Source organism: Muscardinus avellanarius (assembly GCF_963383645.1).
Source record: "Muscardinus avellanarius genome assembly, chromosome: X".
NCBI lineage: Eukaryota > Metazoa > Chordata > Mammalia > Rodentia > Gliridae > Muscardinus > Muscardinus avellanarius.
Genome location: NC_137792.1, coordinates 72,951,794 through 72,977,970, shown reverse-complemented (window position 1 = coordinate 72,977,970; position 26,177 = coordinate 72,951,794). Strand labels below are relative to the sequence as shown.

At 36.5% G+C, this 26,177-nt stretch overlaps 1 protein-coding gene across 3 annotated transcripts in view; it reads right to left on the bottom strand.

Annotated features, from left to right (window-relative positions):
- The window catches only part of GPC3 (glypican 3), a gene marked incomplete at both ends in the record, with an annotated part of 443,900 nt that overhangs the window by 99,886 nt on the left and 317,837 nt on the right, over positions 1 to 26,177 (bottom strand). For all 3 annotated transcript variants that reach the window (XM_080719493.1, XM_080719494.1, XM_080719495.1), the window contains one exon: positions 19,351 to 19,471. In XM_080719493.1, the coding sequence (XP_080575619.1) occupies positions 19,351 to 19,471 (121 nt within the window). The remainder of the gene's footprint in view (positions 1 to 19,350; positions 19,472 to 26,177) is intronic.

Sequence of the window (26,177 nt, the reverse complement as noted above, 5' to 3'; positions counted from 1 at the left end):
AGAGATCTATGATCCTCAGGTTTCAGCCTCCCAATGCTGGGATTATAAGCGTGCACCACCATGCCCGGCTTTGCTTTTTTTTTTTTTTTTTTTTTTTTTGTGTGTGTGTGTGTGTGTGTTTAAGAATAACTGGGAAAGTAAACCTCGAATCAATATAATACATAGTAAAATAAAAAGATGGTGAGATAGAGAAAAAACAAAGGAATAGAAGGAAACATCAGGGGATGGTAAAGGAGCAAAGAAAGAAAACAGAATCCAAAAGACAGGAAAAATGGGGCAATACAGAGGAAGGTTGGCAAGCTCCCTAGTTTTTGTGTTAGTTGCAGTAAAGAGCTTGTCCCACCCCTGGTACTCTTTGTACTGTAGGCATTAGAGTAAGTTACCATTGCCCTTTGAAATCCTTATTAGCTTTCTAGAAGTTTCTGTGCTGAAAAACAGCTGTTCTGCTTTGATTTTCAAACATCAAAGCTATTTTTTTTTAAATAAAGGTTATTTTCTCAAGAACGTCTAAAGGTTTTACACATGTGTAAAGGAATGACTGAACGTCTCTGACACTGCAAAGCTGTCAGAAGGCCTTATCTTTGACCTTTTAGAAATCTGGGCTGTCTTACTCCTTAGAGCCTGCATGTTACTCTCAGAATCAGCATTTACTTAAAGGATTTGAGGGTTTCTCCCCTCCAAATCAAACTTAGTTTTGGGTTTGGTTGGATCCTAGTATAATAGGCAATATAAAGTGGAGACTACATACACATCTCTAAGTTAAGAAAAAAGAGATCAGCAATCATAGCTCTTTGATTTTACTTTATTCTTTTCTCATTGAAAGCCAAACCTTTGAACGATCAATAAAGATATAGGGGAATTGAAAGAGCTGTGGTTTGTTCCAGGCTGGTCTCAGTCCTACATCTCTCCTCATTTATTTAAAAAATTTTGTTTTAAAAATAGAAATAAATTTATTGCTTTTTTATTTAAAAATAAAATTTAAAAGTATATGGGCAGGACACCAAGAAAAAGAAAAAGAAATTAAAATTACCATAATTCTGCTAATATTTTGATACGCATTCTTACAGACTTTTCCCTTATGTGTACACATACACACATACTCATTTTTTAAAAACTTGGATTAAACTTCAATATTGTCTCATAGTCTGCTTTCATACTTAGCAATATATGATGAATATCTTTTAATGCACAATGGTGTTTTCTAAAATATTTTTAATGTCTATAGATTATTCCATTGCATGGAAATAGCACAATTCATACAACAAATCCCCAACTTATGAAAACTTACTCTTATTTTTCATAAGCAATGCCACTGAAATATCCTTCTGCATACATCTTTGTGGATTATCACACGCTTTCCTTAGAAGAATTTTCCTAGAATTGGAGCTGCTAGCTCCAGGCTACATAGAGACATAAAGAATGACACTGTCACAATGTATCATATTCCCTCAACAAAGAGGAAAAAATCATGGAATTCAGAGCAAAGTGATGTGGCTTCAGGTCCAAGTTTAACCTTTTAGTCACTTAAAATCTAAATATTAGTTTTGTATGTTGTAACAGAGAATATTGATGATAACTACCCCCCACGATGGTGGTGAGAAATAAATGTGGAGATGTAAATCAACAATTTACATTTATGGGCCCCCAAAGCTTTCAAATGCTTAAATTAAGGGATTCTTATTTTATTGTTAACATCTTTATATTATCTTTATATTATCTTTATATTGTTGAGAACTCAGGCAACTTTAGAATAAATCCAGTTTCTTAGATGTTCTCCATACAGTGAGGACTACCCCAAATCTCTGAGGGATTATGATCATTCAGAATAACACTTCAGAATATCAAGACCCAATTCAGCTGCCATGAGGATACAAGGAGCCTTTCAAAGTAGGAGATGTGTATTTGTCATACACCTAGATAGTACTTGGCTCCCAAAATTTCTATGCTGCATAGCATTCACCTAGTGATTGGTGTTGTCTTCTATGCGGGAGAGGAAAGTTTATCATGTACTCTTTCTTATTGGGCTCTCTATAAATACACCCAGATTGTGTGGGACTGAATTGAACATTCTGGCAAGAAACCAACTTTCTCAGGAAGAAAGAAATCAGTTGCATTACAACACAACTTTGAATTCCTTTCCAAACTTCTGGTGCTTTTGCTTTGGGGAAAAACTGCTGCTGTTCATCATTGCTAGCCAAAATCAATTATAGATTATGGATTTTTTCATCTAGGAGGAAGCACATAGCAAGCATGTTTCTCTTTGTTAGAAGTTTTGAGAAACCTAGCCACATACTGCCATTCAGCAAATGCTCAATAAACACTATCTGGTCTTGAACACTTTGTTTCTACGTTTTTGTTAAAATTTTTCCATTAAAGACATAGAGAAAAAGAGTCAATTTATAAGAGAAATTCTTAAATTATGTGGAAGATGAGAGTAGGTGGATAAGAAACAAAGGAAGAAGTATTTGTGGCGAAAGTAGTGCTTTTCCCCCATAGAAAGTCACCTAGTATAAGCAGGTGCCAAGGAAATGTGTGACTTTTAAAAGGAAAAGTAACATGTCTTTTTATTACAGAGAAAAATATTATACACAAAGTTATTTTGGGATCAACAAAAAAGAGAAAATATTGTAAATCCCTAGAAGCCAAGGGGAATGATTGTAATTGATTTTTCTAGTTCTTGTGTCCAGGAAGGCCCGGACTAGAGCAATAACATGAAGATAGAAAAGGGTATCAGACAGGAAATGCTACAGAGAATGACCAAAATTATTTTGTAATTGGCTACAGGAAAGAAAGTTTAGAACTAATGATGCCAGCAGAGAAGTGATAACTTTGGTATATCTCAGGAATATGCTCAGAGATCTCCCTTTCCTTACAGAAACCATTCCCAGGGATCCAGCATGAGAAGCCTCTGCAATAGGGTAGGGTTGCAAAGGATTCTGATCACTTTATTCATTTTCATAACCGACAAATAAGAAAGTTTCTCAATATTTGGCTACCTATACCTGAGACATAAATCACCATAGGCCTTCAGGACCCAGTAAGACTAGAGCCTGGAAATAAAATGTTTACATAATTTACTGTTTCATCTCAGCTGTTCAATCTTTGACAAGCTGAGCCTGGAGTTGAAAGGATATAGTCAAGAAAATGAAAGTTCCTATTATTCTGGCTTTGACAGATAAAGTAGGGTTTCAGTCGTTGTTCAATACCATATTAAAAATCAATATAACAGTAGGATGGGAGTGAGTAAGTCCTAGTCTAGGGTTTTGTCAAAAGTAATTCCACTGGACAACAGACACTATGTATAGGGGAATGGGGGGATTGGATAAGGGCTAATTGAGTGATGTGTGCATGTATGCCTCTACCATCTTGTACTCCATTAAGATGTATGACCAAAATGCACCAATAAAAATTTTTTTAAAAGGAAGACAGAAGAGGAAGAGAGTTCATGGGTTTTTTGTTTTCTATCAATCTGAAGAACTCTGAATTAATGGAATGTAGACAGCATGGTACTTATTCCTCTGTTTTTATCAAGAAAGTGAACAAAGGGCTATTCTAGATGACTTTTGGAAAGACTTAGAATATTCAGTAAATACTTTAAAGGCAAAACCTCAGTGTAATATTCTGTAATAGTTTTAATATTGAAAAGGATCTTCCTGCTTTTTGGCTTTTTCTTTGTACATGCACATACATTTTATCCCCCAATTCATGTCTATTCCATGCACAAAATATATTTACTTCAATAATTGCAAAAGTTTCAATTCATTCCAGCATCAACTCTAAGTCCAAAATCTCACATAAATATGATTAGCTCCAAATACTTAATGTCATCATCTAAATCAATTATGGGTGAGATTATGTGCATGGTTCATCCTAACACAAAATTCCCCTCCATCTGAGAACTTGCCAAATAAGAGTTAAACAAGTTATCTCCTTCTAAAATAAGGTAGTAAGGCAGACAGGGGATAATAGTTATCAATATTCTGTCCAAAATGGTGGCTGGAGGGGATAGGCAGGCAAAACACTGGAACAAACTCATTTGCTTATGCATGTAATAAAAAATTATCAGTCATGCCGGGTGTGATGGTACATGCTTGTAATCCCAGCATTTGGAAGGCTGAGACAGGAGGATTGCAGTTCGTGTGCCCCTAGGTTCCATCCTCGGTACCACCCCCCCAAAAAAAAAATAGCAGTCACTTACTATGTGCCATATTCTTTCTTGTGTGTGGTACTGGAGATTGAATCTAGGAATATTTTACCTCTTAGCTATCTATTTTATTTTTTCTTGGAACCATTCTCATGAAGTTGCTGAGGCTGGCTTCAAACTCATGATCTTCCTGTCTCCGACTTCCAAGTACTAGAGTTAGAGGTATATACCACCATGTCCGGCTGTGCCACATGTATTTTTGTGTTTGGTGCTGAGGTTGAACATGGGGCATTCTACCTCCGAGCTATACATCCAGCCCTATTTTATTTTTTTTTTAATTTTGAAACAGGGTCTCACTAAGTTGCTAAGAGCTTTGCTAAGTTGCTAAGGCTGGCTTCCAACCCACAATCCTCCTGTTTCAGCCTCCCAAGTGTTTGGGTTACTACCATGTCCAGCTGTGCCATACATTTTTAATAAGCAGAAGGTACAGTGGTGAGTAGGACATACAAGACTCTCCCCTGTAGAACTGCTGTAAATTAGGCCCTACACTGTGTAACTGCAACACTTTGTTGGCCTTCTTAGCATCTGCTCTGAAACTGGCAAGAAGGGCATCAGGATACTAAGATGGAGAGAAGTGCTAAGTGCCAGACAGAGAGTCTTAGTGAAAGGTCAGGCCAGCTCATTGTCAGAACATGCTTGAGTAGAGCTGAACAAGCTGGGTCCCATAGACAAAGTATATGAATATCTTAGAGACCATATTAGGGAAACAGCACAAACTACAAGCAGCTGACATAATTGAAAAAAAAAACAGACCTTGATAACAAATAGGAAAATGTGTTCTAAGAAGGTATGAAGAAGGCTAACAGTCACTGCTTCCCTCTGGTTCCCCCACTCCTCTTTGTGAGGCTGTCACAAAACACAGTAGTCTCTCCAGCACATCTAAGCATCCACGATGGCAGTTGAAGAAAAACACTATAATCTCTCTCGATCTTTCTCACAGTTTCGGTAATTTTTGAGACTTCAGTGAATGGATGGCACTCAATATTCAACAGCCAAGGAGCCACTTTTAATTGGAGTCCTGACTATGAAGAAGTGTGTAACAAATCGATTAAAGAGTAAGAGTTAACACTTTCATCGTAGAATCTAAATATCTCATTGTGAGAACTTCTACTTAAAGTTCAACAAGGGACAAATCCCTGCAGGTACTAAAATTTTCATTTTCTACTGTGAGACCTGGGAAAGATAATGGTCTGCTTTGAGATGGTCTTACCCACTACCTTCTTCTCTTGAGATCCAACATCAGTACCTGTTAGTTCCTCTGACATTCTGGTTAATGGCTGCAAGATTATTGACCCAATTTTAGAGACAAAACAGTTCTCATTTCTTAAGTAATGCCATCAGGCAGTAGAAGGGAAGGTTAATGAATTTTAATAACAGGCTTCACTTCCTTGCCTTGTAAACCTTATCAGGTTTAACTGGACTCCTTGCCTCCAAATTCTGATCTCTAAAACATCTTTCAGGCTGCCAGCAGAAATGACATCATAAAACACTGATTTGATCATGTCACTCTCATGCTTCATTCACTTCACAGACTCTCCACTGCCAACAGAGTAAACGTCAGATTTTTTATGGTTTTCAGACATTTATGGTCCACCATTTTTGTACCATTTTTTAGTCCCATCTGTCACTTCTCACATCCACTTCTACTCTAGATTGTGGCCTCAACTCTCCAGCTACATAAGGATATTGATGTACTGTCATATCTTTGAGCCACTGCTTATACCACATTCTTGTACCAGAAAGATCCTTCCTTCCAACTTGAAAATTTCTTCCCTGTTTTCAAAGATTGGCTTAAAGGCTACCTACTTTTGAAGCCTTGTCTAATTTCTTCCCTCAGTAGGAATCAATTATTCACTTCTCTGGGCTAGTGCAGTACTTGGTCTATATGTCTTTTATGACACACTAGGACTTGGGCTACAGTTATGTAAGTATATTCAGATAATCTTACTAGAAAGCAGCAATTATGCTCAAGTTATCTCTGTATCCTAGTCCACAATCCCCGTTGCCAGTTCTTGGCACATAGAGTTGCTCATATGTGATAATAAGTGTGTATGTAGTCAGGGGGATTTTCTGTGTCCTTATCAATAGAGCCCAACAAACTCAGCACTGCAGAAAACATTCTTTTATTTATTGAGAAAACTCAATTCATTGAGTTTTTTTTAGCAGCTATTTATTGAAAATAACTGCTAAAGAAATGGTAAGGATATATACATATACGCATTTGTATTTTACCCTATATTTTCCCCTTTGAGTTTAATTTTGAAAAGAAGTCATAGAAGTAATTATGGTTTAAATGATTTCCAAGAAAAATAAAAAAGAACAAAGGCCATTCAACCAAATATAACTCACTTCTGAGCTCAATATCAAAATCATATAATAAAACCTGTGGCTTTAACAATAACTTGTAACACAGGTTATCTGATTGCAATTATCAATCAACCAATTTACCACACAAAAGCTCAGGTAACGACATTAAAAAATCAGCAATAAGAGAACTACTTCTCACTTGGATACTCTTATCCTATACTTGAGACTGGCGAACCAAGGCAACAGCACTACTGGGTTCTGGTTTAGCGATCTTTCAGCTCTTCACTGCCTTCAAGAATCCATACACAGCTATAACAAACTGCCTCTAGCTTAGCTTAATCTTTTATATGAGCTCATTAATGAGTCTGGATTCCTTGCCCATTTTCCATGGTATCCCCGGCCGAGACAAAAGCTCAGGCTGCAGGGGGCAACTTTCCTTCTGACTGACAACAAGTGGTCACTGGTCCTGTCTGCAGCTAAAAAATTCCTTGGTTCTTTGAAGGTAGATCCTACTGCATGGGTCTCATCTGTCTAAAGCTCTGCAATGCAAAATAGGGCTTTGAGAATTTGGACCTTAAGCAGTATTCCTGGCATCAGTGACATCACCCCAACAGCTGAGAGGGATGGTGTCTCAAGAAAGCTTAGTAGCCCCAAGTCCTGTGAATTCTTTCTGCTCTGTTGGCATGTGAAACACACACACTCAAAAACATATTATATGCTACTCCAAATAATTCTAAATACCTTTTAGAAGGCATCTGCCAATAAGGATATCATGTCAGCCGTGTTTTAAATATAGGAACCTCTCGACTTCTTCAACCAGAGAGCAAAATGCAAAAGGAATGCAAATGAACTTGCCCTGAACTTTATAGCTCTGAAGTCTTTCTACTTGATCTTATCCCTCCATGAAAGGTCCTGGTAGGCTTGGAGATTAAAATGAGACTTCTGGGTCATGTGGTAAGGTCACTAACCTGCACTCTAAGGGCTGTTTTCCTATGTATAGAACATCCCTAAAGGGCAGAGTTCAAACTTGAGAAAATCTGAAGAACTTGACTTAAACACACTCACGTATATGTATATGCACATACATATTTAATTTATCATCTTCATTTTCCATTAAGTTACTTTGAGCCAAACTAAACTTTAAATAGTTCAAAAATCTGTTAAAGTTTGGCTAGATATATTTTCCAAGAATCTTTAAAATTTAAATAATTATATTTAGATTTTTTAATCACTTAACACTCCAGACTGGAAAAGCAGTAGTCTCTCCATTCCAGAAGTTGAAACACTGAGGCACAGAGACTGACATCACTTAAAAAGGTCACCCTTATCTTTAACTTAATGCTAACATTTTTGGGTACCAAGAATTGAAGCCAGGGACATCTACCTTTGCAGGACACACCCCCCCAGCCCTTTTCTTCCATTTTAATATTTTTTTTATTTTGAAACAGAGTATCAATATGTCACTGGGAGTCTTGCTAAACTGCTGTGGCTGGACTTGAACCTTAGATAGACATAAACCACTATACTCACAAGTACTGGGATTACAGACATGTACTACTGTATCTGGCTGCTTTATGCTAACTCTTCAAAGACTAGCTACAATTTATTGAGTGTGTATGCTAACTCTTCAAAGAGTAGCTACAATGTACTGAATACCTACTACATAGATACATCATTTCTAACATTTGTTCTAATTATTCAATATATATATATATATATAATAGTATACCCATTTCACAGATGTTAGCAAATATTTTTTGTTGGTACTGGGAGTGGAACCCAGAGGCTTTCTACCTCCAGCCTATGCTCCCAGACCTATTTTATATTTTATTTGGAAACAGGGTCTCACTAAGTTGCTGAGAGCCTAAGTAGCTGAGGCTGGCTTCGAACCTGTGTGATCCTCCTGTCTCAGCCTCCCAAGCACTGGGATTACAAGCGTGCACCACCATGCTCAGCTAGATATTAGTAAATTTGAGCACAGAGAAATAAAATAATTTACCCTAGAGCCAAGTAACTCCAAAGTGATATATTTGGGAATTAAATATAGATCTATTTGACCCTAAAGCGTTTGTTCTTTACTCCAAACTAGACATCCTAGTGCTGTGTCTTCAAATTTCTCACTTTGACACTAAACCACACACCAATAAGGCTTTATAACAACAACACATCGTATTCATGTAATAAAAACTCACAAAGAGCAGTGAACTTAACAATCCCTAGATAGTTCTTTTTAAACTTTAAACAGAGTAAAAACATTTTTTTCTATTTACTTACTTCCATGTCCCTCCCTTCTCCACTTCAGCAGATCTGCAAATATATTCCCCTTCCCGGTCAATAATGACCATAACCTCTAGAGGTTTGTTTGGTGATTGATACATTTGTAGGGTATTGTTTGGGTAAGTGGGGGAAAGTTCCTCATTGTTATTTGCATCATAACTAAAAACAAACATGCTTGGTAAGTTGAGTTCCCCTATCATGTTATGCACTTCTGCTTGTGAATACACATGTAATACTTTACATGTATCCTTATAACATTTTACCTTTGTAGATTTATCCTGTTATTGCAGCCTGCTGAGATATTTTGATGGGCTAACCCCACCTTCCTTCATGCTATCATTTAATATTAGAAGTATGCCTTCTTTATCTTCAGTTTAGTCACTGGTAAAAATGCTAGGCAATAAGGGTCAAGAACAAAGCAATCAACTAAAGGCTTCTCTCCAGGCTGATAACAATTTGCTTAAAATATTCTTAAGGTATAATAACTAATTACACATTTACCAAGCTAGTTGCTCAGTTTTCCAACATTTTTGTCACATGTTTAAAAACAAATCACACGAATCTCTGCCAAACACCTTGCTGAAATCTAGACATACCAGGTCTATGCCATAATTATTATCATTTTTTGGATGCTGGGGTTTCTACCTTTGAGCTACACCCAACCCTATTTTATTTTTATTTTGAAACAAGGTCTCACTAGGTTGAGGAGAGTCTCACTTCTTGCTGAGGCTGTCCTTGGACTTATGATTCTCCTGCCTCAGCCTCCCAAGTACTGTGATTATAGGCATGCACCATTATGCCCAGCCTCTATGCTATTCTTCTGCTTCAACAAGGGACACCATGCATGAAAAGAAATTATCTGATTTTTTTCTGAGTGTAAAGAAAGTGCCCAGCCAGGCATGGTAGCACACCCTTGTGATCCTAGTACTTAGGGAGCCGACACAGGAAGATCACAAGTTCACAGCCAGCCTCAGCAACTTAGTGAGGCTCTTTGTAACTTAGTGAAATCTTGTTACAAAAAAAAAAAAAGAATAAAATAGGGCTGTGGTATATTTCAGAGGCAGAATGTCCCTGGGTTCCATCCCCAGAACCACACACACACACACACACACACACAAGGGGGCCCTAACGTCAGCTTTTGGCTTTACTTCTATCTGTTTTGATGCATCAATATTTAGTGAAATGATATCCTGATAATAACAGTATCACTTCTCAGTGCCATTGGATATAACTGATCAAAATTGGGTCTCATTTTTTGTGACATAAAACAAGAATAATTAATGCACTTAAGTTTGTTTTGTTCTTTTAGCTGCTTACTCATAATGCAAAAATGCTCTAAGAAGTGACTTACAAAAATATGGACACTGATAAAATTATTATCTAGATTAAATTACTACCGAGAAAAAATGTCATGTTCTAAAATTTACAAGAAATTATCCAATAAAATTCAGTGCATATGAATACCAATGTAATTTTCACTTTGGACATTAAATAGAACTCTGCCAGAGACACTCCACTTAAATGTTACTGTGAAAATCTATTGTGGTTGCTATTAAAGGAAAGCATATAATTAGAGATACAGGATTGACTCTCTTACTATCATTTTACCCAACAATGATTCCATACAGAATGTGGAAACATTCCTGGTCATGTGTCAAGTGGATTTACAGTTGAATGTTAAGGTCTTAAATAACCATGGAGGTGCAGGAATGGCACCAAACATTTAGGGTGAAGACAGTCTGCTCTGTAATAGTTAGGCTAGTTCAAGACAAAAGATCTGTTATTTCTTCCCGGTAAATTTTGTCATAATTTTAATAGCAAGGGTAAGGGAAACTTGGATATGTTGTCATTAGCTTAGTTTCAAAGAAAACACTTTAGCTCCCTAGTTAAAATATGAAACTTCAAGCTGGGCATGGTAGTAAACCTGTAATTCTAGTACTTGGACGACTGATACAGGAGGATCTCAGCAACTTATAGCCTGTTTCTAAATACAAAAATAAAAATGGCTGCAGCTTTAGCTCAGTGGTATAGTACCCCTGGGTTCAATCCCCAGTACTACAAAATGTATGATTACAATACACTAATAAATTAAAAAATAATAATATGTACCTTCAGTCATCCCTTCGAATAGGAGTTACAAGCTATCCACATTCTCCCATTTGGTCTCAATTTTGACCAAAATTTCATTTTAGGAGGTTGCTAATAGTGATTGGAGGACATACTGTAACTTCCTTGTGTATTATAAATATTTAGCATATTCATTAAATGAATGTGCCCAGGAAGACATTGCTCCCCTGTGATTAAAACTTTTAATGTTAGTATCAAGAGCACCCTGATGTTTTCATTGTTTTTGCAACTGAAATCCTTTAAGTGAAATCTTACTTAGGAGGCATTTATATATAACATATATATTTTTAGAGGAACTGGGGATGAAATCTATGGACATTCTTCTTCCAAACTACACCTCAGCCATATTTTTCATTTTTTAAAAAATTGAAACAATGTCTCACTAAGTTGCAGAGGCTCTCATTAAGTATCTGAGGCTTGCCTCAAACCTGTGATCCTTTTCTCAGCCTCCCAAGTACTGGAATTACAAGTGTGTGCCACTATGCCTGGCTGGTATTACACGTACTGATAAATATATGTAGATAAAATTATCTGTATTTCTCAAATAGTATTTGAACACACATATGTATATATAATATATGTATATATGTGTGTATACAAACAGTACAATATTACATATAATAAAGTTTTATGGATATAGAGAGCAAACACTCTTAAATATTTATTAAAAATACTGTGCTAGCCAAACATGGTGGCACACACCTGTAATCCCAGTACTTGGGAGGTTGAGACAGGAGGATCGCAGGTTCAAGGCCAGCCTCAGCAACATAATAAGGCCCTCCACATCTTAGTAAGACCCTGCTTCACAATAAAAGAATAAAATAGGACTGGAGGTGTAGCTCAGAAGTAGAATGCCCCTGGATTCAATTCCCAGTACCTACACACCTACACACACACACACACACACACACACACACACAAAATACCACACTGCATTTGACCAGTAGGCAAATGTAAATAAAATATAAGACTCTGGATTTCATAGATAATTTAGAAATATAATTCTAATTTCATAAACATGATGGCCTATGTATTTTGCTAGTATTCCCTTTGCATATTAGAACTTGTCTTTCCATAGCTATTACTTTCAATATTTCTAATTAATAAAATTAATAGCAGGGCATGATGGCACATGTTTTTAACTCCAGTACTTGGGAGGCTGAGACAGGAGAGTCACAGGTTTAAGAACAGTCTCAGCAATTTAGTGAGCCTCTCAGCAACCTAGCCAGACCCTGGGTTCAATTTCCAGTAACACACACACACACACACACACACACGCACACACACACACACACACACACACTCACTTATGAAAGAGTATAAGACGATAAAGAAAAAAATTAACCAGGCATGGTGATGCATGCCTGTAATCCCAATACTTGTGACGGTGAGATGGGAGGCTCTAAGGTTTGAGGCCAGACTCAGCAAATTAGCAATACCCTAAGCAAATCAGTGACACCTTATTTCAAAATTAAAAAATGAAAATTTAAAAGTCTGTGATATATCTTACAAATAGAAATTCCCAGGTTCAATCTCTAATACCAAAATGTAAATAAAGTAAAAAGAAAGGAAAGAGAAAAGTTAATGCATGTCTTTCCATTGCTTAACCCAAATTGCCACAACACTGGTACCAATAACATGTTGGAGCACCATTTCTGACTCATCTTCCATTTTAGAGTAATTTAATTTAATATGCAGGGACTAAAATACATGACCTAATTTCAGTACCTTTAATCCTGTATGTTCTAAATATAGTAAATTGTTCGTTTTTGAGAAATTTAATGTGAAAAACTTGGAAATTCTTGGTGTAGTGTTATTAAACTGTATATAGTAATTAAGATATTAAAAACACATGCTCCCCAAAGCCACCAGACACTATAATTATTTTTAAAGTTATTAAGCACAATGACAGAAGATTTTTAATGATAAATGTGTTTTGGAATGTAGCACCTAATTCTCTTTTACTTCATGAAATAATGTTTAGCTCCATAGCATCTTGGTCTAGTATTTAAAGACTAATTTTTATTGTCTTTTTGTAACTCAAATGCCATTCATTGGCTCTTGTTAACATGCCATTGTAGATACTTCTTCTTACACAAACACACACACACACACACACACACACACACACACACACACACACAGGATCCATATGGAAAGGACAATTAGTATGGTTCTTGGATGACATTTGTATGTATAGGCGCACAATAGAGACTAGGACATAATTCTTTTTTGGGAAAGTCATTTGTTTGTTTATAGTAGTGGGGAGTGAAATCAGGGTCTTTCTACCTCCAAGCTACCTCCAAGCCCATTTTTAATTTTAATTTTGAATTTTGAAACAGGATCTTCCTAAGATTTTGAGGGTCGTTCTAAGTTTCAGATGCTGGTCTCAAACTTGAAATCCTCTTGTCTCAGCCTCCCAAGTACTGGGATTACAGGCCTTTACCATCTTGCCCATCAAGATACTTTATTTAAAATTGATTGCCAAATGATTTATCCTTTTATTTAGCGATTTTAGGTCATTGTTAGCCTTTCTAGCAAGTACTGGACTAGGCTGTTTTTTTTTTTTTAATAATTCTCATTGGTTCTATTGTGAAAAGGATATGGAGGCAAATTCCTCAGAATGTTTTCTATCATGCCTGAGATCCACTTCAAATATATATTTTTTGGCACTGAGGATGGAACCTGGGAGCATTCTACCTCCAAACTAAACACCCTGCCCTATTTTTTATTCTTTATTTTGAAATAGGGCCTCAATAAATAGCTGAGGTTGTTTGTGAACTGGGATCCTCCTGTCTCAGCCTCCCAAATGCTGGGGGATTACGAGCATGTGCCACCACTTCCAGCTTTCAATATAAATGTATTTGTTTGGGATGGTTGAAATGTCCTGATAAATGCTGGGGGAGTGCACAAGATGGCCCCTTAATATATTAATATATATAAAATATATAATAATATATATAATAATATATATAATATATTAAAAATCACATGCTAAGAATTGTGTGTACTTCTTTGTTACTTAAAACATTACTAATTAGCTCATTTAAAATTATAACTTTCTATTTAACAAGTCAATGTCTTTATTATACCAGAGTCTGTCAAGCATAAAAAAACACTTTGCTGATGTTTATAGTAAGGTATGGAGGTAGAAATATTTTTCTGCCTGCTTTACATTATAAGTTTTCATTTGACCATTTAACATTAATCTGTGAGAGACAGCTCACAGAAAGATCATCTGCTATATAAAAATCAAGCCCAAGCCACACATTGCATTGTTTATCACATAATGTGGTAGTTTTCTAATAATCAACCCAAATGGGATCGGGTAAACAACATATAGCTCATTTTAGAGATGCAGATTAGAGAAATGACCATAATTAGGCAGTTGGAAATTCTAAGACCACACTTAAGCATTTTGTTATTTTTACTTCTATAGATCATTTTTGTAATCCTGGGAATTGAACACAGGGGAATTCTATCTCTGAGCTATAGCCTAGGCCTACTATATATATATATATATATATAAATGAGTTTCACTAAGTTACACACTGGCCTTGAACCTGAAATTTTTCTGTCTCAGCCTGTCTGGTACTGGAATTACAGGCATGTGCCACCACATCTAACTCTAGATAAAAGTAGAAAGAAAGAATACAGAGAATGAAATCAGTTGTTTTGTATTCTAGGTCTGGTTCTAACACTTCTAACACTTAACCACCCTTTCTTGCCCACAGAGTTTTTTTTTCTAGTAAAGGGAAGTAACAATGCTTGTCTCTTTTTCTCAGAGCCAGTGTGATTAATATATCTAATATACATGAACGTTTTACAAACGGAATTATGCTATGCAAATACATGACAGAATTATTCTTATTTATATTGAGTCACATGGTTAACATGATTAAAAGATTCAAAGACAAAGTTTTTTGCCTATCTGGTTCTGGAGGAAGGGAACTTAGGGATGATAAACACAAAACTGTTTTTATAGTTTCATGTTTTTATAGCCTAATGAGAACAAGCCAGAAGAGAAGAACTGGATGGGGAGGGGAGTGCAAATTTAAGTTCCATCTGCATAGCATGGAATCTAGGTGGGAAGAAAACAATCTCTGAAAAGAAGAGAGGTTGCAAAGTGTAAATGGGGTGACCTGGGAACAGGGTATTTTAAAGAGTAGCAGATCAAAGAATAAAATCACAAGACTATTCACAAGAGGGTGCTGTTAAAGCCTGACCTTGAGCCACAAATCACAGATTCACAAGGCTGGAAGGAATCTTAAGAGGCCATCTTGTACATTCCCCCAGTGTTCAGCAGGACATTTCAACCATCCCAAACAGATGAGACTTTATCCCACTTTGAATGAAAAACTCTGACACTAAATGGGCAGGTATTGAGTGCTCTGGCTTCAGCTGTTTTCCACAGGCAAGAAAACAATTTCTGGAATTTCATTTGAACCTGACCTGAAATGGGGAAAACAGTAAGTGGCTAGATTTGCCTTCTGCTAGATTAGCACTACTAGATGCTCTTAAAGAGAGAGAAAACATCACTGACAAAACTGGATTCAAGGATAAATTGTCCACATCATCATAGAGATAAGACTGTATTATGATCATTATTGGTATTTATAGTCTTCTCACCTTGTTGGATATGGGGGCAGAATGATACTAACAGAAACAAAAGTTGGTTTAAAAAAATCAAGTAATATGGTCCTGCAAGTTTCAAGACTGACATTGCGAACTTAAAAAGAGCTTAATTCCTCTCCTAATACAAGACAATAAATCCCTATACAAGTTAGAAACTTAAAAGGAAATAAAAATGGTCTTCATTTTCAGTTGTGTGAATGGTACATGTGAACTCTGGCTTGGAATGAAGAGGAGGGGACATTCCACACCTGCAAGCCTTCCCAGGAAAGGGATCCAGGCATAACCCTGAACCCATCCCCTCAAGATTGCATTATGGGACTATCAGAAAGGAAATAATGTTACTTTATTCTCTTAGGGTGTTATATTATTTCCAGTGCTATCAGCAGCAACTATAATCTGAAAAGGAGGCAGCCACGAATTTCCATGGAAGAAAGTGAAGAGTTATTTGGGGATGTACAAATAAATTACTGGATAGAAACACATGGACATGCATGCACAGATAGGGATCTGTCTCTCTGTATTTAAAGATATGTATATTGGAGCATTCTACTGCAGTTTAAAGATACAGCAACAATCAAGGACCTTAGGAGAATAACACATACCCCAGGATTGGCCATTCTCATGTGAACTTATACATGTTAAGTTAAATTCTACCTTTCTATCACCAAAAGTTTAGACCAATTTAGTCAGGCATTCAGTGAATCCAGATGTTTGGCAGTGTATAGGAAACAACATCTGGATGATTGATTGAATTTTCAACTAAACCCACTGGATGATTTGGCAGCATGCCCAAATAGCCTTTAATGACTTCCTGCCTCAGTTTCCCTAGCTATAAAAAGGGACAGACATTATTTATCACTTACCTCCCAGGGAGCGGCAAGGATGACATAAGGTCCAAGGGTAATAATGAAAAATTCTCACAGTACTATAATTCATACAATTTCAGGTTAGATTTTCCCCCTAAACAATTAGCCATTAGAACATTAAATAACATTGACATATGGTTAAATTCTATACAAATGCAATACATTTTCATTATCATCACCATAACTTTATTCTGTATGGATTTTTCTAAAGCATATCACTTTCAGATTGAATTATGGCCAAAAGTACAAATTTTATTGTCTGAAAAAATATGTTTTGGCCATGTGAAGAAACATAGATGAGAAAATTGTGGGTGTCTTGAGCCCTATCAAATTTAACAGCTCTACTTTACCAGGTAAAATTGGTCTATTAATGAGAACTAGTTGATCGCTCACTGGTATTTGTATGGAAAAAGAAAACATTCACATACTTAAATATGACTAGAGGTAGGAGAAAGTAAATGGAAGGGTGATTTTATCCTTTGTGGCTATATGCATCTCCCTCCCTGTAAACTGTTTTCAGCTTTTGTGGCTGTAAGTTAGAGAAAAGGAAAATAAGGAAATAAACAATGCAGGAAAGAAAAGAAGAGATGTAACAAAATGATCTGCAACCATACAAAACTCGAAGAGCCAACTTGGACTGGCAGAATGTACTGAATCTTTCAAAGTCAAGTACTGCCTATAGGGAAAAGCTTGAAGGTAATCTTCAGAACTACAATTTAATAAGTGTGTATCAGACACATATAATGAAATATATTTGTGTGTGCATATTATACACAGGAGCTTTTGATAGCTCTATAATACTACAAATCAGAGAACTGAAGCTCAGGGAGGTTAACAGATTTGCCCAAGGTTATATATTTAGTAAGTTTTACAATTAAATTCAGATCCACCTTCATCTGAAGTCAGTTTTCTTTCCACAGTTTTGCTATCAATATTTTTAATAACTGATGAATTACATAAAACAAATAGCCCATGTCTAACGCAGCTTTCTTTTTTTATTCTTTGCAGAGTCCACCCACAGGCCTTTCTTTGATCTAACTGGTCGAGTAGATACATTTAGTTTGAGATAATTTGGAAATAATTTGAGAAACGCTACTATTGGCCCTAAGTAAAGCACACCATACACTCAGTTCAACAATCTTTAATGCTTTACCCTGTCTATGCTCTCATTCCTTCAGAGATGCATTTTACAATAATCATACTAAGCTGAGCACAGTGGTGCATGCGTGCTTGTAATACTAGTATTTGGGAGGCTGAGACAGAAAGATTCAAACCAGCACAGTCTAATTTAAGTGAGATCCTGTTTTAAAATAAAAGTGCTGGGGTCTATCTCAAAGGTAGAACCTCCCTGGGTTCTATCCCCAGTATCACGAAATAAAATAATCATACTATATCTGATATGGCTTGATTGAACTTAGCAAGGTTGTACTTTCACAAAGGGAAGTAACAGTTATGTAAATACTGCCATTATCTTGTGCTCAGCCTCAGGATCAACCATCTATTAAGTACTCCCTGAGTGAAGAGCACCTGGTAAGATATGGATGAGTCACCCCAAACATACTGTCAATAGTTTCACCATGCAATTGCAGTGAAATATACCACTATTAAAAATCTATCCAAATATTTTTAAGAAGCATAGACATTTCCCTGCTAAATTTCATATTAAAAAATAAAATCATGACAATGTGTTCATATAGAAACCTGTCTTTGAATAAGCATTTTAGCTTCATTAAGTTCTTTCTGAGCTACAAACAGAAGTCAGTGTTGCCAGGGTCCTCCCATTCATGTACCATAGTGCAGAAGCAGTGTTACTCTGCCATATGGTTGCCTTTCTCCATTGCTTTTCATTTTATCATGGTCAAAGAGCAATCACAAATAGATGGCACAACTAACTTCTATTTATGTCTTGTTACTAAATTCCTTACAAAACAAACAAACAAAAAAAAACTGTGTGCAGGTCAATGGAATCTGTGGGTGTTTCTATGCATGGCAGTGAGTCAGAAGTTGGCAAGGTTACAGTGAAACTGGACCACTCATATCTTTTTGGTGGTAGTAAAAACTGACACGTTTTCATGGGAAAGCAATTTGAAGACAGGAATTAAAATGGCCATAATCTTTGACCCAATAAAATTAGTACTTTAAGAAAATAATATAAAACCTAGAAAAAGCATTATGTATTAAGAGGGTAGCTTTATTATGGTATGAATAGGAAGCAACCTGAATGCTCAGCAAAAGCAGGCTGACTAATTATGATGAATACTTCATAGAATATTATGCAGCCACAAGAAATTATTAATATGGCTGGACATGGTGGCATATGCCTATAATCCTAGTATGTCGGAGGCTGAGATAGGAGGATCACAAATTAGAGGACAGACTTAGCTAGTAGTGAGACTCTCATCAACCTAGTGGATAAATATTAGAACAAAAAATGCAAAATTGAAACAGTTGGGATGGAGTAGAGATTTTGAAAAATTTCCTTCTATTCTCCAAGCTTTATTTCCCTAATATTATTATAATGATGTAAAAATAGTATAGAATTATAATCGTTTAAAGGTGATCTGTACATCACTTTTGGTAAGATAGTCATTTTGATGATTTTTATTCAGTATTGTGGATTGAATCTAAGGATTCATGTTTGTTTGACAAGTGCTCTTCCCTGATCTACACCTTTAGCCCTTTTTTCACTTTTCTTTTGAGACAAAGTGTCACTAAGTTTCCCAGGCTGACCTTGAACTTGTAATCCTCCTGCCTCAACCTCCCCAGTAGCTGGGATTACAGAGATGAACCACCATGGCCAGTGCTCAGAAGTCCTTTTTAGCACAGAGTATCTTTGAATTCCTCTCTGAAAGCCCAAATGTACAGTTCAAGCAGCGAAAACTGTCCACCTCTAACTTTTTTGCCATTTCTACTGTTGTTGGATATACCACATACCTGGTTAATGTGCTTCAGTTTGTCAATGATTTGACTAACCACTGGTTCAGGGCCTTTCATTTTCAGCTCATGGAGATTGAATTGATTTTTCATCCCATTCCTTGCTGCCTTTTGGCTGTATCTGTAAAGGTGAAGGTAAAGAGAAACTTTGTCAAAGAAAGTCTCAACCAATGGGAAACCTGACTGCATTTGGTACTAACAATCAAGTTGACCGCAGGTTCTCTTTAGACTTTGAGACCTTGAGATGATCCCATGGGGCAAAAGTAAGCCACCTAAGAAATAGTTCATTTACAATGGAAAAATTTGTTCAACAGTCAAAGAATATTAATTCAACTTTTTTCTCTTTGTTTGGATACAACAATTATATGAATTAACAAGAAAGATAAAATTTCTGCTCTTGTTGTGCTCTAAGCTTACTGAGGCATCTAGAAAGGTCAATGGCAAGGCAGAATGACAAGAACTATGCTAGCTGTGGTTCAAGGTCTTGGCTGGTGAGCAACACCTTAAGGACCTTAACTCTAAATTGTGCCTTCTACTCATTAGAAGGAGAAAGGCTATGGTGCTCATCCTGTCTTATTTCTCCATTCCTTCATCCTCTTATCATTTCATATAGGGAAGAGGTGGGTTTCTTTTTAAGAGGCTTTCTCAGGCCATTTGCAGCATACATTATGTCTTTGAGCTTCTCTCTTCCCTCCATGTTCTCCCCTAACACCTGACGAGAGAACACTATATCAGGAGGACCTTTTAGTGTGCTCCTGCAGGAGAATCATAGGCTTCATGTCAGATATAAACTTTCAAAGTATCTATGTAAATACTCTCTGGAGTGATATTTATAATCCTGAACAAATCTATCCTCAGAGTATAGCTTTTTCAACTTCAATGGGAATAGTAATTCATAACTAAAGTGTTTCTCCCCTGCACACATGGTTCCAGATTTGTATATATAGTTATTCCCAATTTCACAATATAAAGGAAACAAAAATACAAACCCGAGATTTTTTTTTCTGCATTTAATCCTTTATTTTACATCATGTGCAAATACTAGAACATCACTTACCAAAGAGGGAAAAAGACTTGGAGCTCTTAAAGAATTGAATGGTCTTTACCCTCGCTTTATATACCTTATTTTCTCAATTACAATAGGATTGTCAGGATTAAGAGTAAGTTCGTATTTGTAATTACAAAAATGATAATGCTTATTGTAAATACTCAAACAGTTTAGAAATGAAGCACAAACTAAATTTTCCCTTATCATCCTGTCTTTCCAAAGAGAACCATGGTCAACACTGTGATATACACAGTTGTAAGAATTTTCACATGCATACAGTAATGTGTAATTTAAACAAATATTGGAATCATGCTATTCATACTAATTTGTGTGTGTGCTTGAGAGAGACAAAGAAAGAATAATAAGGAGGAATATAAGTAGTAGGAAGAAGAGGGGGAAAGAAAAGAGGAGGAGAGGAGAGTGGGGGAGGAGAGCAGGCCTGGTCCCTCATATGCAGCACAATATCCCTATGCCCACATTGAAAGTACCCTTAGGAAACATGTGTCAAAAGTATTCCACTTTACTCAAAATTTCCAAAGTATTTAGTATTTCTGTTGAAACCTAAATATAAAGGAATTCCTATAGTTTATCTGTGAAACAAAGCATCTATGGGACTCTTTAGCCTGCTGGCAGAAGAAAATTTTATTTACACATACCAGCAAACATCGTGATGTTCCACTCCCTTCCTCACATGTTCAAAAGCAGATATGTGATGTTGGTATATGTATTGGCTAGTTTAATTTTTTGTAGTGCTGGATAATAAACCCAGGGTCTCCAGCATGCTAAGCAAGTGCTCTTCCACAGCTTCCACTTGCCTAGCATGTTGGAGACCCTGGGTTCAATTCCAAGCACTACAAACAAATTAAACTAGCCAACACATCAACAGCTACTACATATCTATTGCCTTTGGAGACTGTATTAGTTTGAGATGAGAGTCTTACAAAGTTGTTCAGGTTGGCTTCAAACTTGAGGTCCTCCTGCTTTAGCCTCCCAATTCTCCATAATTACAGGCTTGTGCCACCATGCTAGGCTAAGAACTGTCTTAAAGAAACATTGGTGATAATAAGCTCACTCCTAGTCTTTTCTTTTATGTTTATATAGTGCTGTTAAAATATCATTCACCTCTGTTAAAATATCATTCACCTCCTGATGATACCAACTCCATCTTTCCTTACTCCCACTGAGGCCTGAGTAAGAGCCCCCATTCACAGATAAAGAGGCTAAATATAAATCTTCTGAAATTAACTGCAGGAGTGTGTCCCTAGAAAATTTTCTTTGATCTTGTTCATATCAAGTTTGCCGGGCAATTTTTTGCCCATTCCTATAAAACAATCATATTCCTGAAGCTTATTATCTGCATTGAAATAGTGTAAAGACATATGTTAAATTAGCAATTTTACCTTGTACTCCCTCTTCCAAAAATCATTATGAATATTAAATTAAATTACTCTTATAGCTTATCCCTTGTGGCCCTATTTTCTGCCATTCAGAAAAATTCCCTTTCAGCTCTACTTTTTTTCTTTTTCATTGGTGCATTTTATTTCTACATCTTAATAAGGTACAAGATGGGAGAGGCATACATGCACACATCACTCACTTAGCCCTTCCCCAATTCCCACCCCATTCCCTCCCCCTCCCTCCTTCTCATGTTTGGCTTACTGATGGACTTTGATATGTTTGTGAATGTGTGTACATTAGGGAATTTCAGCTCTACCTTTTAAAAAGTTTCTTATCTTCAAGCCATGAATAAAGACTAAACATTGTCATTACTACCACTGCTCTCTCACCATGGTGACTTGATTTTTTAAAAAATCATCATTGATTTAAAATTTTGCCAATTTTTTTGAACACTAAAAGAGCATCCACTCTATCCACGCACTATTTAAATACTCAAAAGGCTCTAGTAAATTAAGCATGGATTTTGGTTTCAGAAGTTTTGGGAAGAGCTGGACTATGCTTAGACCTAAAACATGCATTTATGCCATTTATTTCACAAAGCAATAACCAAGAGTACTGATATAATTGATGCCTAGAGTTGTAAAATTTAGTGGCACTATTTTGAAACTATCTCCTTTAATGTCCTTCAGTTATCTCAGTACCTCTTGCCTAATTCCTAATGTCTGTTTGTTTCTCATCTCTGTATCCTTTTCTTCTTAGTCACATTCATACTGAACCAAAATTTCAAAGCAATGAGGGTTAATGGAATATGATGCAGACTTAAAAGAGTAAACTAAATCTATATGTGTTGATAGGAAATCAATGCTAAGATAAACTGTTACAAATTTTAAAAGCAGCACTTAGGAATGTATAGTAGGGACCTGGTATGGTGACAAATACCTGTAATCCTAGTACTTTGTGGCTGAGACAAGAAAAACATAGGATTGAGGACAAGCCTTGGCAATTTAGTGAGACTCCCAGGAATCTAGTGAGACTCTGTTTAAAACAAAACAAGCCGGGCGTGGTGGCGCACGCTTGTAATCCCCACGCTTGAGAGGCGGAGACAGGAGGATCCCGCAGGTTCGGAGCCAGCCTCGCTGGCTTAAGAGACCCTGTTTCCACATAAAAAAGTTAAAAAATAGGTCTGAGAGTGTAGCCTGTGGGAGTGTATCCCGGAGGTAGAAAGGTTTCCAGGAACCCCAGTACAACCAAAAAAATAAATAAATAAAATAAACAAAACAAAACAAAAGGAATTGGGCTGTAGCTTGGAGGTAGAATGCCCCCAGGTTCATTTCCAAATAACACACACACACACACACACACACACACACACACACACACTCACACACACTACAGTAGTACTCCCTTATCTGTGGTTTCAACTATAGTCTAAAAATATTAAATAGAACATTGTAATAATAACTTGTGAGTTTTTAATTGTATGCCATTCTGAGCAAGTATGATAAAATCTTGCACCACTGGGCTCTGTTCTGCCCAGGATGTAAGTTATCTCTTTGTCCAGCAGATCCATGCTGTATATGCTGACCTGCCCACTAGTCACTTAGTAGTCATCCTGGTTATCAGACTGTCCAGTATTGGGAGAGACAGAGACTGCATTCACAGAACTATTACAATATATTATTATAATTGTTCTAGTTTATTATCAGTCATTGTTAATCTCCTCCTGGGCCTAATTTATAAATTAAACTTTATCATAAGTATGTATGTATAGGGAACACTTGTCCCTCTGTATCTGAGAGAGACTGGTTTCAGGATCCCCTCACCTTCAAATACCAAAATCCTTGGATAAGAAAGTCCCTTATATAAAATGGCATAGTATCTGCATGTAACTTGCATAGATATTTCTCCATGTACTTTTAATCATCTCTACATTATTTATAATACCTATTCCAAAGCAAATGCTAGTAAATAGTTGTTATACTCTATCGTTTAGGGAATAAAAACAAGAAAATAAATCTTTACATGTTCAGTACGGATGCAATTTTTTCTAATACCCACCTTCCATCCCTTCCTTCCTTCCTGTATCAAACCAGAAGCTTTATGCATCCTAAGCATAAGCTCTATGACTGAGCCACATCCCCAGACCTTTCCTAATATTTTCTATCCATAGTTAGTTGAATCTTTGGATTTAGAGGGTCAACTTGTTTACACAGGTTTCAGTACTATTCAGTTTCAGGCACCCACTGGGAGTCTTAGGATGTATTCCCTAAGGATAAGTTGGGTCTACTGTACTCTTATGCACTCTATAAGTGTTCGAATGTGTATAGAAAATTAGATATAAAAATGGGAATAGCAAAAACTTTCAGTAGGTGAGGATAGGGAGATGCTAGAGAAATTTTACTTCTTTATCCTTTTATGTTTAAAATTTTTTTTAGCATGAACATCTTTTTTATGTGGTGCTGGGTGTTGAACCCAGGGCCTTGTATGTGCTAGGTATGTGCTTTACCACTGAACTGCAGCTCCAGTCTCCACCATGAACACTTTTTACCTTTATAATTATTTGACTTTTGACAGGCAAAATTTTACATATCAGCTATTTTAAAATATTTCCCAGTTTTCTTGAGTATAATAGACAGAAATTGTATATATTCACCATGTACAGTGTGATGTTTATATATATATATATATATATATATATATATATATATATATATATATATCACAATAAGTGATTACCACAATAAAGTTAATTAACATACCAATGGCCTAACATAGTCATTTCTTTTTGTGGCTAGAACATTTAAGATGTACTCTCCTATTGAATTTCAAGTAAACAATACAGTACTATTAACTATAGATACCATGCTGTACATTAGATCAAGAGACAGTTAATATTTAAAGACAAAAGCGAAAATAAACAAAAAATAGAATTAAAAACACATAGTAGAGTTAACTTATATGGCCACTAATTAGACATTGTTAGAATAATTAAGCACAACCAGGGTTTGCTATTCCTGAATATGTATAAAAGTATGAATACAGCATGATTAACCTGAACACTCATTGTTGGGAGAGGGGAAAGGGAAAGCGGGGTTTTGGGAGAGGGCACCAATCACAGCCTGAATGTATGTCATTTTCACTATGTTCCACATAAAATTTAAAAAATGAAAAATAAATTGCTAAAAAAAGATGTAAATAGCAAGGGTGTGAATACAAATATATACTATGAGCTGAGGTGTAGCTCAGTGGTAGAGCACTTGTCTAGCATGTTGGAGGACCTGTACTCAATCCCAAGTGTGCATACACAAGTGCACACGTTTGCATGCACATGTGCACACACACACACTCCATTATTAGTACCATCCTGTCTCAAAATAGTGGCAAGAGCTAGGTGTAGCCCTGTGGTAGAACACTTGTCTATCATTGAAATAGGCTTGGGTTCAATTCCCAGCATGAAAAATTGAAAAAGGAAGGAAGGAGAGAGGAAGGAAGGAAGGAAGGAAGGAAGGAAGGAAGGAAGGAAGGAAGGAAGGGAGGGAGGGAGGAAGGAAGGAAAAGGGAAGCAAAAGAAAGGAAAGGAAAAAAGGGTAAAATAGCTATTTAAGTTCCCATTCTCTTTCCCTGTAGTCACCTAAAATCTGCTTCTGATGGATATTCAGGGTGTATCCTCTACCACTGCGATTCATTCATTCATTATGATCCACTGCCCTTGCATATAAATGTACTCTAGTCAGAGCCCTGAAGTGCTAGTGGTCCTTTTATGTACATTCCATTTGCCAGTCCTTGAGATCTGTGACCTCTTAGTTCTGGTTTATATCACCAAAAGCATTTCATGGCACTTCTAGCTACCAGTATTTAAGTGCTTTCTCTGAGCCATCAACTATTCCAAGAGCTGAAAAAATAGAAAACACCCATTATCTCACTGATACTTCTAGCAACCCTAACAACAGAACTTTTTCACAAAGGAGGGAGCTAAGGCACAGAGAAGTTAAGTTGCTTGCCTCAGGTACAAAGCAAGTCTGTGGCAGATCTGGAGTTTGAATCTTGAGAATCTAACTCCAGCTACTTATATTCCTAATTACTATCCTGATATTGCTTCTTTAAAGATGCTCTCCAGATATGGTGGTTCATGTCTGTAATTCTAGTACTTGGAAGGCTAAGAAAGTAGGATCGCAGGTTCAAGGAGAGCCCCAGCAACTTCCTAAGACTTTGAGCAACACAATTAGACACTGTTTCAAAACAAACAAAAAAATAAGAAGAGCTGGAAGATGTAGCTTGGAGGTCAAATGTCCCTAGATTCCATCTCCAGTATCAAAAAGGGAAAAAAAAGATAATTTGTGTTGAAAACGATCTGACATTTGTTCTTCACACAGCCCCATTG